General features: G+C 38.9%; 2 protein-coding genes across 4 annotated transcripts in view; one reads left to right on the forward strand and one right to left on the reverse strand.

Moving 5' to 3' along the window:
* Positions 1 to 14,454, reverse strand: part of LOC140665005 (cell adhesion molecule Dscam2) — a 120,633-nt gene that overhangs the window by 100,150 nt on the left and 6,029 nt on the right. The gene's annotated exons all lie outside the window — the stretch shown is intronic.
* LOC140665010 (uncharacterized) overlaps positions 2,956 to 14,454 on the forward strand; it is a 33,802-nt gene continuing 22,303 nt past the window's right edge. The window contains exon 1 of one of the 2 annotated variants that reach the window (XM_072890664.1): positions 2,956 to 3,491. In XM_072890664.1, the coding sequence (XP_072746765.1) occupies positions 3,454 to 3,491 (38 nt within the window). In that variant the 5' untranslated portion in view covers positions 2,956 to 3,453. The remainder of the gene's footprint in view (positions 3,492 to 14,454) is intronic. The other variant, XM_072890663.1, reaches the window with a different exon arrangement.

Consider the following 14,454-nt stretch of genomic DNA (forward strand, 5'->3'; position numbering starts at 1 on the left):
CATAAAGCCTCTATTTTATTTATTTGAAAAAAGTATTTCAGTTTTATTTTGATGGTATATTTTCATGACAATTTGATATCAATTTCTCATTGCAAAAATGTGAAGTTATAATTTGTACAGAAAAATTGACAGAAAGAAATATAGATTTAGGCGACAGAAACGATATAGATTGAAAGTTAAATCGAGTTTTGTCAATACAAACATACAGGTTTGACGAATCTATTTGTGTGCGTAATTGCTGTGAATATATCAACTCTCATCGAGGCGTTTACCCCTTGCGTTTATTCACTCTCCCCGGTATGCGTCAGCCCTACGCATGTCCTCGCGACGAGGCGTGACTAGCTGCCATCCCGCGGAAGTCGCATCGAATGGGCACAAGCACGCAATTTCCACCACTGTCCCTAGCTATCAGCACACCCGTTCTTTACCGACACCCTCTCGCCGTGTCTCGTTTGCTCAGACCCGTCTGCGATGGATCGAAAAGAAGGTAAACACAGAGCACCCTCCCCGTTGAATGATAAACGAGTGGATCCTGACTTTTTTGCGATAGAATTATGTTATTTTAAACACGCGCGCGCGCGCGTTTCTCTCCTCGCCAAGCTTTCACGATATTGACCGCCAGGGTCTGTATATATTTTCCCGTGCCTTAATTAGTGCGTAGCGTTTTATGTCGCATTTGTACAGCTGGTAAAATATTTTCGGAACTCGGCGAGCCTGAATAGTATATATATATATATATGTACATATATGTACACTTATTACGAGTTCTGTGTGCCGTGCACACTTGTAACGATTCACCGGTGAATGAGTCCATATGCCCCGAGAGCCATCCTCGTGTAACGTTACAAAGGGACGCCAGACAATGACGAATGAATCGCTATGCGCTGCGCGAATAATGCCGTTCTGCGCGCCGATCACGATGAGCGCACTATCCTTCCAGACTATCTTTTTCTACTCGTTTCTTTGTCCAGATGCTCTTTCACCTGACCACTTTGTGTCGAGTAATTATACGTATTGTCAATATTTAATAAATTTAATATTTTTATCGCTGCGCGCGGATCTCTTATTTTATCATAAAAATTTAATTTGTATATATATTCAAATCTTTCAACTTAACTTTTGTATCAATATACAATAAAATTATAATATGAGGGAAACATATTATATAAAAGATTATAGATTATATGATGACATTTTTTTTTTTTAAATAAGTGTCTAATGTAACTCACATATTAAATTAATAAAATCACATATGACAGAAATTCACGGACTTTGCAGATTTTTAAATAATATTTTCTGGATGCCGGCAACTCTTTTAGCTGAAAGATATTAAGAAATGGGAAAATTCGATTTTCTTTTTTTTGTTTTTCGATATCTCTACGGCCTCTTTCTTTCTTTTTTTTTTTTTTTTGGCACACTTTACTGCACGGCCGGAGAACTTATTACCGGAAGCAGGGGAATACATAAAGGAGAAAATAGCTGAGATGCGCGATATCTATGTATTGATTTCGTCCCGAGCTTTGAATCTGAATGCGCCGGAACTGGGGGAGTCGTCCAGGTGAAACCGAGAACTCGGAGTCACTTCAACCAGACACTTGGTCACAAATTAAATTCTACTCCGTCGCCCGAAGAGAAGAGCTATGACGAACGGGCCAATGCAATTAGCCCGAGTATAACCGAACAATTATGCGAGTTAACGTCATTGTAACTACGTCTACCAGCAAACATCGTCAAAGGACGATCGATATCGCGCGCGAAGTACTCCAATGGAAGCTTCATAAACCCAATTTCGATGAAACTTATTTGTCGCGTTTTTTAATCTCACCCTATAGTTTTGCGAATTATTCGAGAAAATAAATGGACAATTTATTTTCTCGAATAATTCGCAAAACTATAGGGTGAGATTATTTCACTGTGTACTTTGAGAATACGTTCTTAAAAAATTTGCATTTGGATCTTTTGATTCACTCTCGTGTGATGTAAGAAAACTTGAAAGGTGTCGTTTGGAGAACGTGACGACGAATTGGCAAATATTTACACTTTGTCGTCGCCTGACGAAAATCGCACGCCGGTATATCAGCTTGGATCCTCGTGCGAAAATATATCCTGCGCGAACACAAAGGACGGAGGCAACGACAAGAGAAAAAAGCCATAAAAGACGAAGAATGAAATGGAAGCCAACGAGAGTGCCTGACAGTTGTCCGGATGGAAATGGAACTGCGGAAGCTTATATAAACCAGAAGCAAAAAAAAAATGGTCATTTTCAGCAGAGTTGTGTACCGTTCATTCCAACATTTTTGAAGTCACGTAAGAATATAATTGCTATCGTTGGAGGAAAAGGTTCATTCAGACAATAAAGCATTTGTAGAAAAATATACGTTAAAATGCGACAATGCATTAAGAAGTAGCATTCAGAACAAGCCGCGCCTTCGCGATGAAACTACCGAGGATGCATTACTTTCTCTTGTATACAATATAAGAATATATACAATATATACAAGAAGAAATTATTATTGTACTTAACGCGACGTCGATTACTTTTATGCTCGTGAAACAGAAGAGGGAGCGAGTTTAAAATTATTGATTTTTATAGTCATTCTTATATCACAATAAGAAATAAACTCTGCAAATTGCAAAATTAAATATTTAAAATCTGCGTGCTCCAATTAAGCTCATTATAATTTTCCATGTTACACATCTTTTACAACAATGTAATTAGATTAAATTTTTACATTTTTAAATGCATCTAAAAAAAAAAAAAAACGAGCATAATTATTTTATAAAATATACTACTGATCGCGAGCACAAAATTAATTTAAAAAGGCAATTTCATTATTACTATTAATAAGAAAGTTTTAAAACGGTGCAAATTTAATGCCAGTTTTTTCTCCGTGACAATTCCTAGTTTCGATCCCATCGCGTCTCATGGGGGTTTCTCGGCCAACACTATCATGCGCATAGTGCCTTAAGACCTAGTCTGCGCCATCGCCTGATGGAGAACGGTGCGCAGCTGGCACAGACGGTTCTGTCAAAACCCCCCCACCAATTCTCCGAGATCCACCGGGTACCATCGCCGCTGCCGCCACCACCTCGACCTAACAACCACCACCACCACCTCCAGCTCTCTTCTCCAGCACTGTCGACCGACCACCACCATCGGCCCACCACCATGGAAACCGAGCAGTGCGCATTCTGACTTCAGTTCGGCGGAAGGTCCCAACCTGCCTAGATCGGCGAACAGGCAGGTGTCAAATCTATTTGTACCGGTCATTGTTACCAGCCGCGTTCGCGTCGCATCCTCCCGTTCATCGTGGATCCTCTGAGGTCACGGCGAGGTCGCGGTGCCGTATCGAGGACACAGAGTGGCAGAGCGGAACCCGAGGCATCGCGAGCGAGAGTGTCGTCGAGGGGGTTAAGTTGGCACAGCCGAGCCGGGATTTATGGAACCACCCCATGGATAGTAACATGTCAACTGCCGCCTTCATGCACCGGTATGGGAAAAAAGGCATTAGATCGATACGCATGAGTCACATACACGTACACATGCATATAGATAGCGTGAAACGCCCGCGTTTCTCCCCCTGTTCGTGTCGCCGTCCGATTGGGGTTTCTCGTGGTTTCTCATTCGAAAAGCCGCCTTCGTGACCGATCGATGAGTTCGTTGCTATGTCGTGCGCTGATAAAAGCGCGTGGGGCGGTCTTCGTTTCGTGCAATCGTCAAAATATCAGCGCATGAAAAGTTTGTTGAAAAATCACGCACGAATAAATCGACAGAAATAAATCAACATTATCACGATGCGCAAATATTGTATATATACAATCGACATGTTTAATCGATTAAATTCTGAAACATTTCGCGATATAATCTTACATGCAGCATGCATCTGGTTGCGAGAGAAAACGTTTAACGCCTGTGCGGAAGCACAAGTTAATTGGACTTCTTATCACAACATGAGAAATTCACTGCTTTGTTCGAAATAATCGACAGGTCTACGAATAGATTATGAAAAGAATTATGTGCTTATGAAAGAAATTTCATAACAATGAGATCCGTTGCCTCGTTAGAATTGCGCAGGAAAAGGGAACGATCGGTATGCGAAACAATCCGGATTCGGATCGTTTAATCTTTAATGCCATAAAGTTAAAAAATAAATAAATAAATAAATAAAAACTAAATGTATATAGAAGTTTCCTCTTTCTCTTTTCGGTATTCTTTATACAAAATTTGAATTTCATACGTCATTGATGAACATCTGTCTGAAATGTCCGCAAATTTTATACGCGATAATTCGCGATAGAATAAATTGCACGCGTATATGTGACGAAAATGTTTACAGCAAATTTTATACGTGTCGAACGTGTGTAACGTCTTCGACAGGGGCACGACACCGTTCTCCATTCGATCGTCCAAGTGTGGAAGATTCTCGAGAATCCAGTCGCGGTAAACGTATGCAGTTGCACCGGGCAGCAACGGCGGAGGCTACTTAGACGGCATTCCATTAACCTGCATTTTCACAGAGGCAGGCGCGTCACCTGTTCGGTTTCCCCAAGAACGCACGACACGACATGTCGAATCGGACCAGCCCGGTTTCCTTGAACCTGCGGATACCGCAGCCATTGACCGCGCGCGCGGCCGGCTCTCGCCTCGTCTTCGTGACGAAAGGCCCTAAGTGCGCCACGCTCTCTCTTTCTCTTTCTCTTTCCTCCTCTTCCTCTATCCCCCACCTTCGTGCGATCTCTTTCTCATCTTGTCGGCTAACATGCGGACACGAGATCGTTCGAGAAGCGGACGATCTCGTGCTAAAACACATAATGCTAATTACACCTCTCGAGACAATATTTTCAATCGTTTTTTTTAATTTATATAACATTGATAAAAAATATGTACAGACATTTAATAATATTACAATATTCACGATTGGCGATTACGACAATTATTTTAAAGTTTCCCAATCATATAATAATTATTTATTAATTCTAAAATTACTCACCTCTTCCAAGGCCTGTTCTGCTTTATGTTTCAATGGCTGCGATTCTAAGAACGACCTCGCGCAGGAAAACGCGAGCTTGCATACGTGCAAGTTACGAGAGTTACACGAAACGTAAAACGAGTATCGGATAAAGGGGGAAGGTATATCCCCGTGGGGGATATATTTTATCAACGCTGGCGGTGCATAAATCCTTTTTCCCTACCGGGCCCCGCGCTCTCTCCGCATTAATTCCTGCCGCGTAACCCTGCTTCCATCTTTCCAGCCCTCTCCGCCTCCAAGTGCATCCCCGATGTTCGAATCTCGAGGAGGCAGACGACCGATCGGTTTGTGCGAACTCGCACAAAAGCGAACGGCAATCGATACATCTCTCGACTAGGCACGTATATCCTCCGGCTATCAAATGACACGGTGTCGATGGACGAGGAAAGGATTCTACATGTCGAGTAACGATTGCCACACGCAATAAACGGTCACGATTGCCATCGCGATTCGCGAATACTCGGCACGATGAAAAAAAACCTATTGGACACGTCTGAGCGAAATTGAGAAAGCGATTTGCGACCATGTAAATTACATCTTCGCTTCGGAGAATCACCGCTCGTGTAGCACACATATATCCGATGGATATTCTTAAACATGAAGTATTCAAATTTAAAACAGAGGTACAAAAAGAGTTTTTAATGAATTTAATACGTTTAAAACATTTGTATAGAAAAATGAAAAAAGTGTCAAAGGCGCATTATTATCTGTCCATGACAAAAAACTTTAGGCAAAAAAATAAAACCGAAATGTATAGCTGTAAAAAGTAATCTAATGAATAAAAGTGTACATAAAGATTTTATCTTACTTTTTTGTGAAGTAATTACAATTCTATTAGCAGTTGTAACTGAACAAAAATACAGTTATTAAGGTAAATTAAAAACCTTATTAGCAAACTCTAAAATGAGAGCTTTCTTTTCGCTTGCATGCCTATCTTCCAACATATTGTCTTCGTTTAATTATGCAACGTTCGCTCTGCTATGCAGCGAGTACCGCAGTCCGCAGCGTTAAACTGGAGCAGCGCTCGCGCGGAAAAGCGCGCAGAAAAAGAGGATTTTCTCTCTGATCCGACAACCGGTCGGATCTCTCTAGCTCGGCTGGAGAGATAAGCGTGTGTGTGACACTTTGCCATGCGAGAAAGAATAAGGTCGTCTGACAGTCGTCGATGCTCGCATTAGGTTCGCGCGCTAAAAGCACCTTCGCGCTCGCGATAGGTGCCTGACGTGTACGCGCGACTCATCATTTACACGTGGGTATCCGTGACGGAACGAGCAGTCTAGGTAACAGAGAACTCGCAGATTGAAACTCGCGTGCAAGGTTTCCTATAGAGTTACACACGGATCGTCTCTCGCGAGAAAACGAAGAGAGCTCCCCTTCTTCACGTGTTTACTATCGCGCCAAAACTCGTTTCACCCAGTCGTTGAACGATATCGATTACCGGCGTCGACGACTGGGGCGTTTACCCGGAAGAATCGACGGCCGGAAGTTTGTCGGTGAACTTCGTCCCTGAATCCGATAATTATCGCCGCGGCCTCCACGTTGCCTTCTTTTCTCATAATGACTTCCGTTAACTGTATCGAAAACTTACGTGATCGACATTTCAATTTAAGAAACAACATATTTCTTTTCTCATAATGACTTCCGTTAACTGTATCGAAAACTTACGTGATCGACATTTCAATTTAAGAAACAACATATTTATATCCGCAAGAATTTTTATTGGAAACAAATAGTTTTCTTGAGTCTGGTTGTGTGTGTAAAAATTCAATATGCTTGAGCCGAACGAGGTGTCTCGAAAAAATGACAAAATGTACTCTTTCCCTGAGCAAACTTTATTTAACTAACATACGCTCATGATTATCATCGGTGAAATTTGAAAGGATTAATATCAGAACGATAACCCGTGGCAGGATCACGCTAGACGTGTTTCATTATTTACGTCCGCATAACGCATCCTTGTTGCTCTTAGAACAATACTCGTTTCACTCACCGCGTTATAGAACGCGGAAGATCGATGGTACGAAAGGGATCCATAAACACCGAAGAAAGAGAAAGAGAGATGGAGAGAGAGAGAGAGAGAGAGAGAGAGTGCGCGATCTCCTGGCATGCACGAGAGACGCATCTCAAAGTCTTTCCGGCAATCATTTTATAGAAATTGAGACTCGCAGCTAAAAAGTTTCCTGCCGAACAACGTGACTCGTTTGACCGCGTAAAACTTCCTGTATACGCAATACATGCAGCCGGCGTTTATCCGATCGTCAAAGGAAGCTACTTACATTTGTTGTTGGCGACTTTTTAACGAACATCCGGGAGATCGATGGCGTAATTAAATACACATGTCGGGATATTTATCAATTTCTCATCGCGATTGGACACGCAAACGTCTTCTGATACTTGGGGAAATGGAATTTTACGAGAATTGAAAAGCCTTGATGACAGAGAATCTGCGTATTAATTTTAAAAGTACCCGTCTTTTCTCGTTTATTATTTTTTTTTTTTATCACTTAGCGATTCTAAAAATGTGTAACTTGAAAATTTTCAGTAATTCGAGACATCTTTGACGCTTCGTATATATTTCCATCACGCTCGACTCGATCGATGTAATCTCTCGACCGAGCAAAGTAGGTCTAGCCACACATACGGTACACATACACACGAGTTGTGCATCTATCTATATAGATTCAGCTGCAACACTCAACTAGAACTAAAGCTAGAGTCAAGTCTACTTCTAGTGTTATCGGTCGCCGAGGTTCGTTCAACGCGAACCCGGAAGATCGAACGATCGCGGAGAGGAAGTCGTTCATTCGAGAGAGGTAAAACGCTCAATCACTTTGGGACCTCGATTTTGCAATGGCGATCCAGCATCGCAATTTCTTCTCGACCGACTTCGATACGCTTTTCGAAGAATTATTAATGTCGATCCCTGAGGCTGAAACATTTCTTGTCCGTGAAGCCACTTGTATTCGTTCGGAAATGGGCCCTTTTCGAGACAATTCCGTTCTCTTTTTTTGATCTTAATTAATATATACAACAAATTTCATTTTTTTAAATTACCTTTCCTGTAATTACGTAAACTGTTGAGCGATACGTGACGATAAAGTAAAAGCAAATCATTTTATGGTAAAATTTTACTCATCGCAAATATTACGTTGGTTTTTAATTTAACGATCATTAATGTAGTCAAAATGCTTTTTATTTTTATATTTTTGGACATGGCACCGAATGCTTATTAACGTTTCGAAACAATCGGTTTTTGCTGAAATGTTTAGCGAGTCGCTTTATATATATAACATAAGAATGAGTAATGAATACAAATAACTTTTACTTTCCTTCTTCAAGTATGAAACATATGTATATATGTATGTATATTTTTGCTTTTACTTTTAAATAATACTTTACTATACATGCCAACGAAAAAGAAAGTTCTTCATTGAAACTCTATTACGCAAAGTTATTCAAGATATTAATTTTTTATCATCATATTCATAAAAAAAAATCATTTTCTTGCGTAAAGTATTACACATAAATATTAATATAAATAAAAAATATAATTATCAAGTTAAAAATATGTATAAAGGAAGAGACTCTTTCTCGTGCAATTTGCCTTCTACATAAAAACTATTCAGTTACTGCAAAAATTACTAAGTACAATACCTGCAAAATTTGAAATGTAAATCAAGGGACGCAATTGTAATTGAGTATTTAAGTGTAAATTCTTGTCCTTCCACGCTTTTTGCGCTTCTCATAAATACGCTTGCAAAACTTTAGATATTAAAGCGTAAGAAATATTACTTCGTATTGTTTTGCGTATATTTAAAACATTTTTCATTATTGTTTTACTTTCTACTTTTTATTGTCGCTTTCATTATTTAAATGTACTATCTTTTCCATCCATTTAAATTGAAAATCAGTTCGCAAAGTTCGACATGCCGATCGCTCGTTGACGACAGATTAGCATTCATCGATTCGAAGAGTACCCGGGTGTTTCGTTCGTGGCGAAAGGATGACAAAGGGAGAAGCGGGATTATGCATCGAGCGCGGCCATTACGACGAAGAGCGTGTATACGATCGTAGTAATAACAGTACATTAGTGGCGAACTTATGCACTAGGTAGGACGATAATGAGAGAGGCGCGATGCAGAAGCGATGCAAAAAAAAGTTCCTTTTCGTAATCGGCTGCTACGAGATTCCGTAAGTCCTAAATCGCGCCCTCACGATATCGAAAACGGCCGAATTAATCAATCACTGATAATTTCGACACTTTGTTGATGCCCTCAGAAAATCGCATCTCTGAATTAGAGCTTTGTAGATATTTGTAAAAAACAGCAGTGTTACAAAATACTTTGAATAAATTCGAATTTGTTTCTTTTTTGGCGTAGTACTCTCATATTTAATTAGATAATCTATTCAAATACTAAATGTTTCTAATTATAGTACAGCTTCAAAATTGGCGCAACGACGTCTTCATTCGCGAATATAAAGTACAGCTACGATGGTGCGATTATCGTTTATTGAGTGGCGAATTACGGAGAACGATAACGAGACGGAGAGCAACTTTCGTAATCTGTGCGACGAATTTGGGACAGACGGTGATGAACGGAGAAAATCGCCGTTCTACTTGCATTCCTTCGAGAAGAAGAAGAAGAAGAAGAAGAGTACTCGTCGTAATAATCTCAATATCGAATGTATTACATGCGATTGGCATCATCGCGAGAGACAAGGAAGCGAGAACGTGCAGTCTTAAAATCTCAGTATCATTTAATTTTATGTAATTTGCCTTTCTTGAGGAAGACTGCGAGCAATCGACTAGTAAAAGTCCAACTTACTAATCACCCTTATAAATTATATTATTTTATCCGGGTTATTAGAATTAACGTCCCTAATATATTATATGGATATAATTATGCTAGACGTCACGCCCTAATTGCTTAATTCTATAATTGCTAGAAAGATAAACGCTAAGGTTCCAAAAGGAGATCTCTGTGACCATCGTTGATCGAGCAACGCAATTGCGTTGCTGCTGCGCGTATAGCATGAGAAATGTAGCGCATAATCGTTAACATACCGTGGCGACTGCGCCATGCAATTTGATGCATCATCATCGTGGGGGATCTCGGAATATATCTACATATCGGTGACATCGCGTCGGTTCAAGTATTTTCAAACATCCTAAATTATGTATAACGATTTCAACTGACGCGCAAAACGAAACTTTGGCGAACGTCTAATCTTTTTTAAATATTTACCTGTATCGATTGTCATGTTTAGTCATCGTTAATCTTTTACGTTCTGAGAGATTTATCTCGTAATAATCAGGTGTATCTATTTTACTTGCAATAGCTATTTAATATCGAAATTACCGATGAGAATATTTCAATTATTGATAGCGATCCATCATCATCAGTCGCGTCAATCCTCGTGTCCAGAAAACAGACAGGTCCATATATAGAAGATAAAAATTTGTTATATCTGATTATCGGTGATTTGCGATTTTCGTCATCTCTTGTCGTAAAACTATATTTATTGGGGAAAGCGGGAAAAAAAAAATCGTCGTCCGCTGGAATTACGCCGGCAAGAAGGAACGAGCGAAGGCAACGCGAGATTAGCACCGTGCAATTTAATGCAGCAACGTCGTGGTCGACCTTGGTCACGTGCATCTATAGGGTGATCTGAAAATTTTACTGGCATACTTTCGGCGGATTCTCTTAGTTTCCTAAGTTAATCAATTTCTAGCGAAAATATCAAGATATCAATGACTTTCTAAGTTGAAAAAGATGGACTTGTAATAAATTAAACTTTAGCAACGAAAATATGAGTAAACATATTTCTAAATAAGAGAACTCGTATTCAATTTAAAATTGTCTTTACTACGAATTTTAATTTGCAGCTTCATTCTTAAGACAATTGTAATGAATAAGATATAAGAAAAAAAATAATTTTGAATAAAAATTTCATCAATGTAAAAGGAGCATATTTAGCAAGTCTGACCAATTAATATAGCGTCACCCTATATGTATGTGCCTACGTATCTACGTATCGGTGCTGCTAAACAAACGAACGGACGAACGAAGGCCTGCACTTCGTAAGTCATTATTAACTCGAGTATAATTATGCGGCAAAGCGGAGAAGCGAGCTTCCAACGGATGAAGCGAGCAAGGAAAAGCGAAGAAATTCGCGATCCATCCGGAGAGTGCGGTGGTATTTAAATTGGCTTCGCGCGCATCTGTGCACCGCTGTTCGTCCTTTGAGAAACTCGCCGCACCATTATCTCAGCTACTCTAAACGGGCTCCTACTTAAGACCCTTATATCGCAGCATAATATCGACATCCGTACATATAAAAAAATCCATACATATAAAAAAATGTATAAATATTATATTTACATACATATAAAAATGTATAGATATTATTTTGTAGCGATCAATATCACAATTTAAGAAGGAATTATTTTATATTTTTTATATTATATTTATCTATACAGCCATTGACAAAATTATTAGGCACCTTTAAATTTTCCGTATTTCTTATTTTGTTATATGTAATAGTATATAAATACTAAAAAGATTAAAAAATTTTTAAAAACTATCGATAGCACTTTAAAGCTGAAATTTCAAGCTTTAAAATGTTTTTTTAATTTTTTGTTTGCGATCATTTTTCGCGATCAGTATCGACAACATGTCTCAAAAATACAGATTTAGTTTCAAAATTATGTATCTCGACCAAAAAGAATTGTAGGAAAGTTTAAAAAAAACATTTTGTAGGCAAAATGTTGTAGTTTATGGAACTTGACTTAAATTTTTCGAGAAAAATTTTTTTACTAAATTAAAATAAAATATACGGAAAATTTAAGGATGCCTAATAATTTTGTCAATGGCTGTGTATTTGTATTCTAATATCAAATAAATAATACTGTGAAAATTAAAGTTGAGAATTTGCATGACTAATTATATATAGATATTTGAAAATTTAATCTATACATATAGAAAGTTCCGTTTATAAAAGACACGTGTCAAAGACAAACGATCAGTTAAATTGTATACGCTTCAAGAGTACCGCGCTAATAATAATAATAATAATAATAATACTTGAAAAAGATTTCTACAAAAAGGTAAAGTGAAAGGGAGGTCTAAACTATTAAATAATGAAAAATGTTAAAAACTATCGTTTTAAGCGATTTGAAGCCACAATTATGAGCGGATGGACCATTTTCCGTTTTGTTTTACGCACGCCATGTGACGGTAATGTCTGTCGTAATTCCATCTATGAAGCGATTTCATGACAACGCTCGTTTCATACTTGAGAGTAATGAAAGTGGCAGTGAAAGTCGCGACTCTTCGCTGATGTGAATTGCGTGAGGCCACCTAATGCAAAATTTCTCTTGTTTATGCTATTAAGGTATCTTAGGCGGAGAACGCGCCTCGCATAAGTTTATTCCGCTTGATGAAAATTGTTTCCACACTAAAAATCAAAATGCATAATTCAATGGTCGAGAACCATTCGAAATTTCGCGAGACAGATTTAGTTCGCTCGTTATTGTAAGCGTGCCGTCTTTTGACAGAACACTTTCCGTCAAAAACAACTTCCTGACTCTTTCACATCAGTCATAAATATTTTCGAATTTAGAAACTTACTATTCCCCTTCTCTTCATTTCTATGGGAATAAGCGCGATACATTTTTATGCAGTGAGAGTTTATTGCGCAAACGGTCGTCCACGAGTTTCTCGATATGCAACAATAGTCATATGTAACTGGATATTTTCTAAATGATTTATGGGGAAAGTATGCGAGTGCTCACCCAACAATCGCGTACGTTAAATTCAATTGAATTTTATAGCGCGCTGGTGCAGGTTAGATCATTTAACGATCAGGTTGCGATTTCTGCAATGCCGTAAAGTCCGCGGTAAATAAAATAAAATAAAAGTAACGCGGCGTGCTGAAACTAATCTACCTACTGGTCAAACGGTGTTTCGGAACAAGACGATTTCATCCATTAGTGCTTGAACGCGCAGTGTCGGTTTCTACACGTTGGACACAATTCTGGGATTCTCGTTACGGTTCGTCTCGCCCGCGCTTCTTCCTATCTCTCGAAATTTTTCCGCCTCTTGACTTGTGTAACGGACTATTGTCCGCCTCATCGTTCCCGCTTTTAACCGAGCATGGAGAAAGAATACCCTCTTGCGAGAGAGATGATAGCGCACGATGTGAATTTGTCGAGCAAATCAATTTAGCTATTCAACATTTTTCTTTGAAAGATGGCTTGATTTATTCGCGAAGGAACGAAAAAGTACTTTAAACGATCTTGTATGTACACGTGTCAAGTCTAACAATAAATATGAAAAACATCACATTATTGTTCAACATGATCAAGTGCGAAAAATTATCTTTATTAATTAAATTGCCGATCTTGCATATTTTAAGTCCTAATATTGTTATATTTCTTTTTTCATTTTTTAATTTTTCGATTATTCAATTCTGCTACTTTTGAGATTAGATAACGATCGGAAGTACTTCCAGGTCGAATCGTTTATGCGGCTCGTGCAACTGCGTCTAAATAGCGCTCGCGTGTCTAGAAATGCTGCGATAGTCGCGGCATTCGGAACTTCAGGTGCGTGAGAAAATTCACGCCGAGCGAAGCGAGAGATTCCTCATTGAAAGAAAAAGAAGCGGAACATTGCATAATTAGGGATTGCGATGCCGGTTACGTCGCATCTAACCCAGCCTCGTAGAGAAACACACAATCTCATCCCTCTTTTCTTCCCAGCCTTCGATACTTTTGCATTCGATGTATACAGGATGTCTCAAACTCGAAAGTGACACCGTTAAATTTATTCTTATTTTTTTCTTATAAAAAAAATTATTTAATTTTTGGCATTAAATTGCTATTAAAGAATAGATTACACGCGACAAGTGACAGATTCGTCTGTCAGATTCTGATTTGACTGCTCAAAGTTCAGTTTGCTTTTTTATTAATTGCTTCCAAATTTTCGTATAATAAGAAAAAATCAAATTTATATAAGAGAATTTAAAATCTGTTTAGATTAAAATCGCGGGTTATGGAGCATCCTGTAGAAGTGCAACACGCAAGCGGGCACCACCACTATATAGCCGATAGGCGCGTATCTACGATTATTTATCCGCTCGTTGAACAAATACCACAGCATGCGCAAGTATGCTATGGGAAAGGTCATTGAAAAATCGCAACTCGCACGCGGCGCAACAGCATTAGCGGAATAGAAACGTCGTTATCTCGTAAGATGCAACAACACACATACACACACACACACACACACACACACACACACACACACACACACACACACACACACACACACACACACATCACCGTTTGAGCCTCGTGTGTCGTTGATCGGGTTAGTCCGGCGACCAAGTTAAATGGGATTCGCAGCGAAGAGTCAATTATTAC

Source organism: Anoplolepis gracilipes, chromosome 4 (assembly GCF_047496725.1).
Source record: "Anoplolepis gracilipes chromosome 4, ASM4749672v1, whole genome shotgun sequence".
NCBI classification, from domain to species: Eukaryota; Metazoa; Arthropoda; class Insecta; order Hymenoptera; family Formicidae; genus Anoplolepis; species Anoplolepis gracilipes.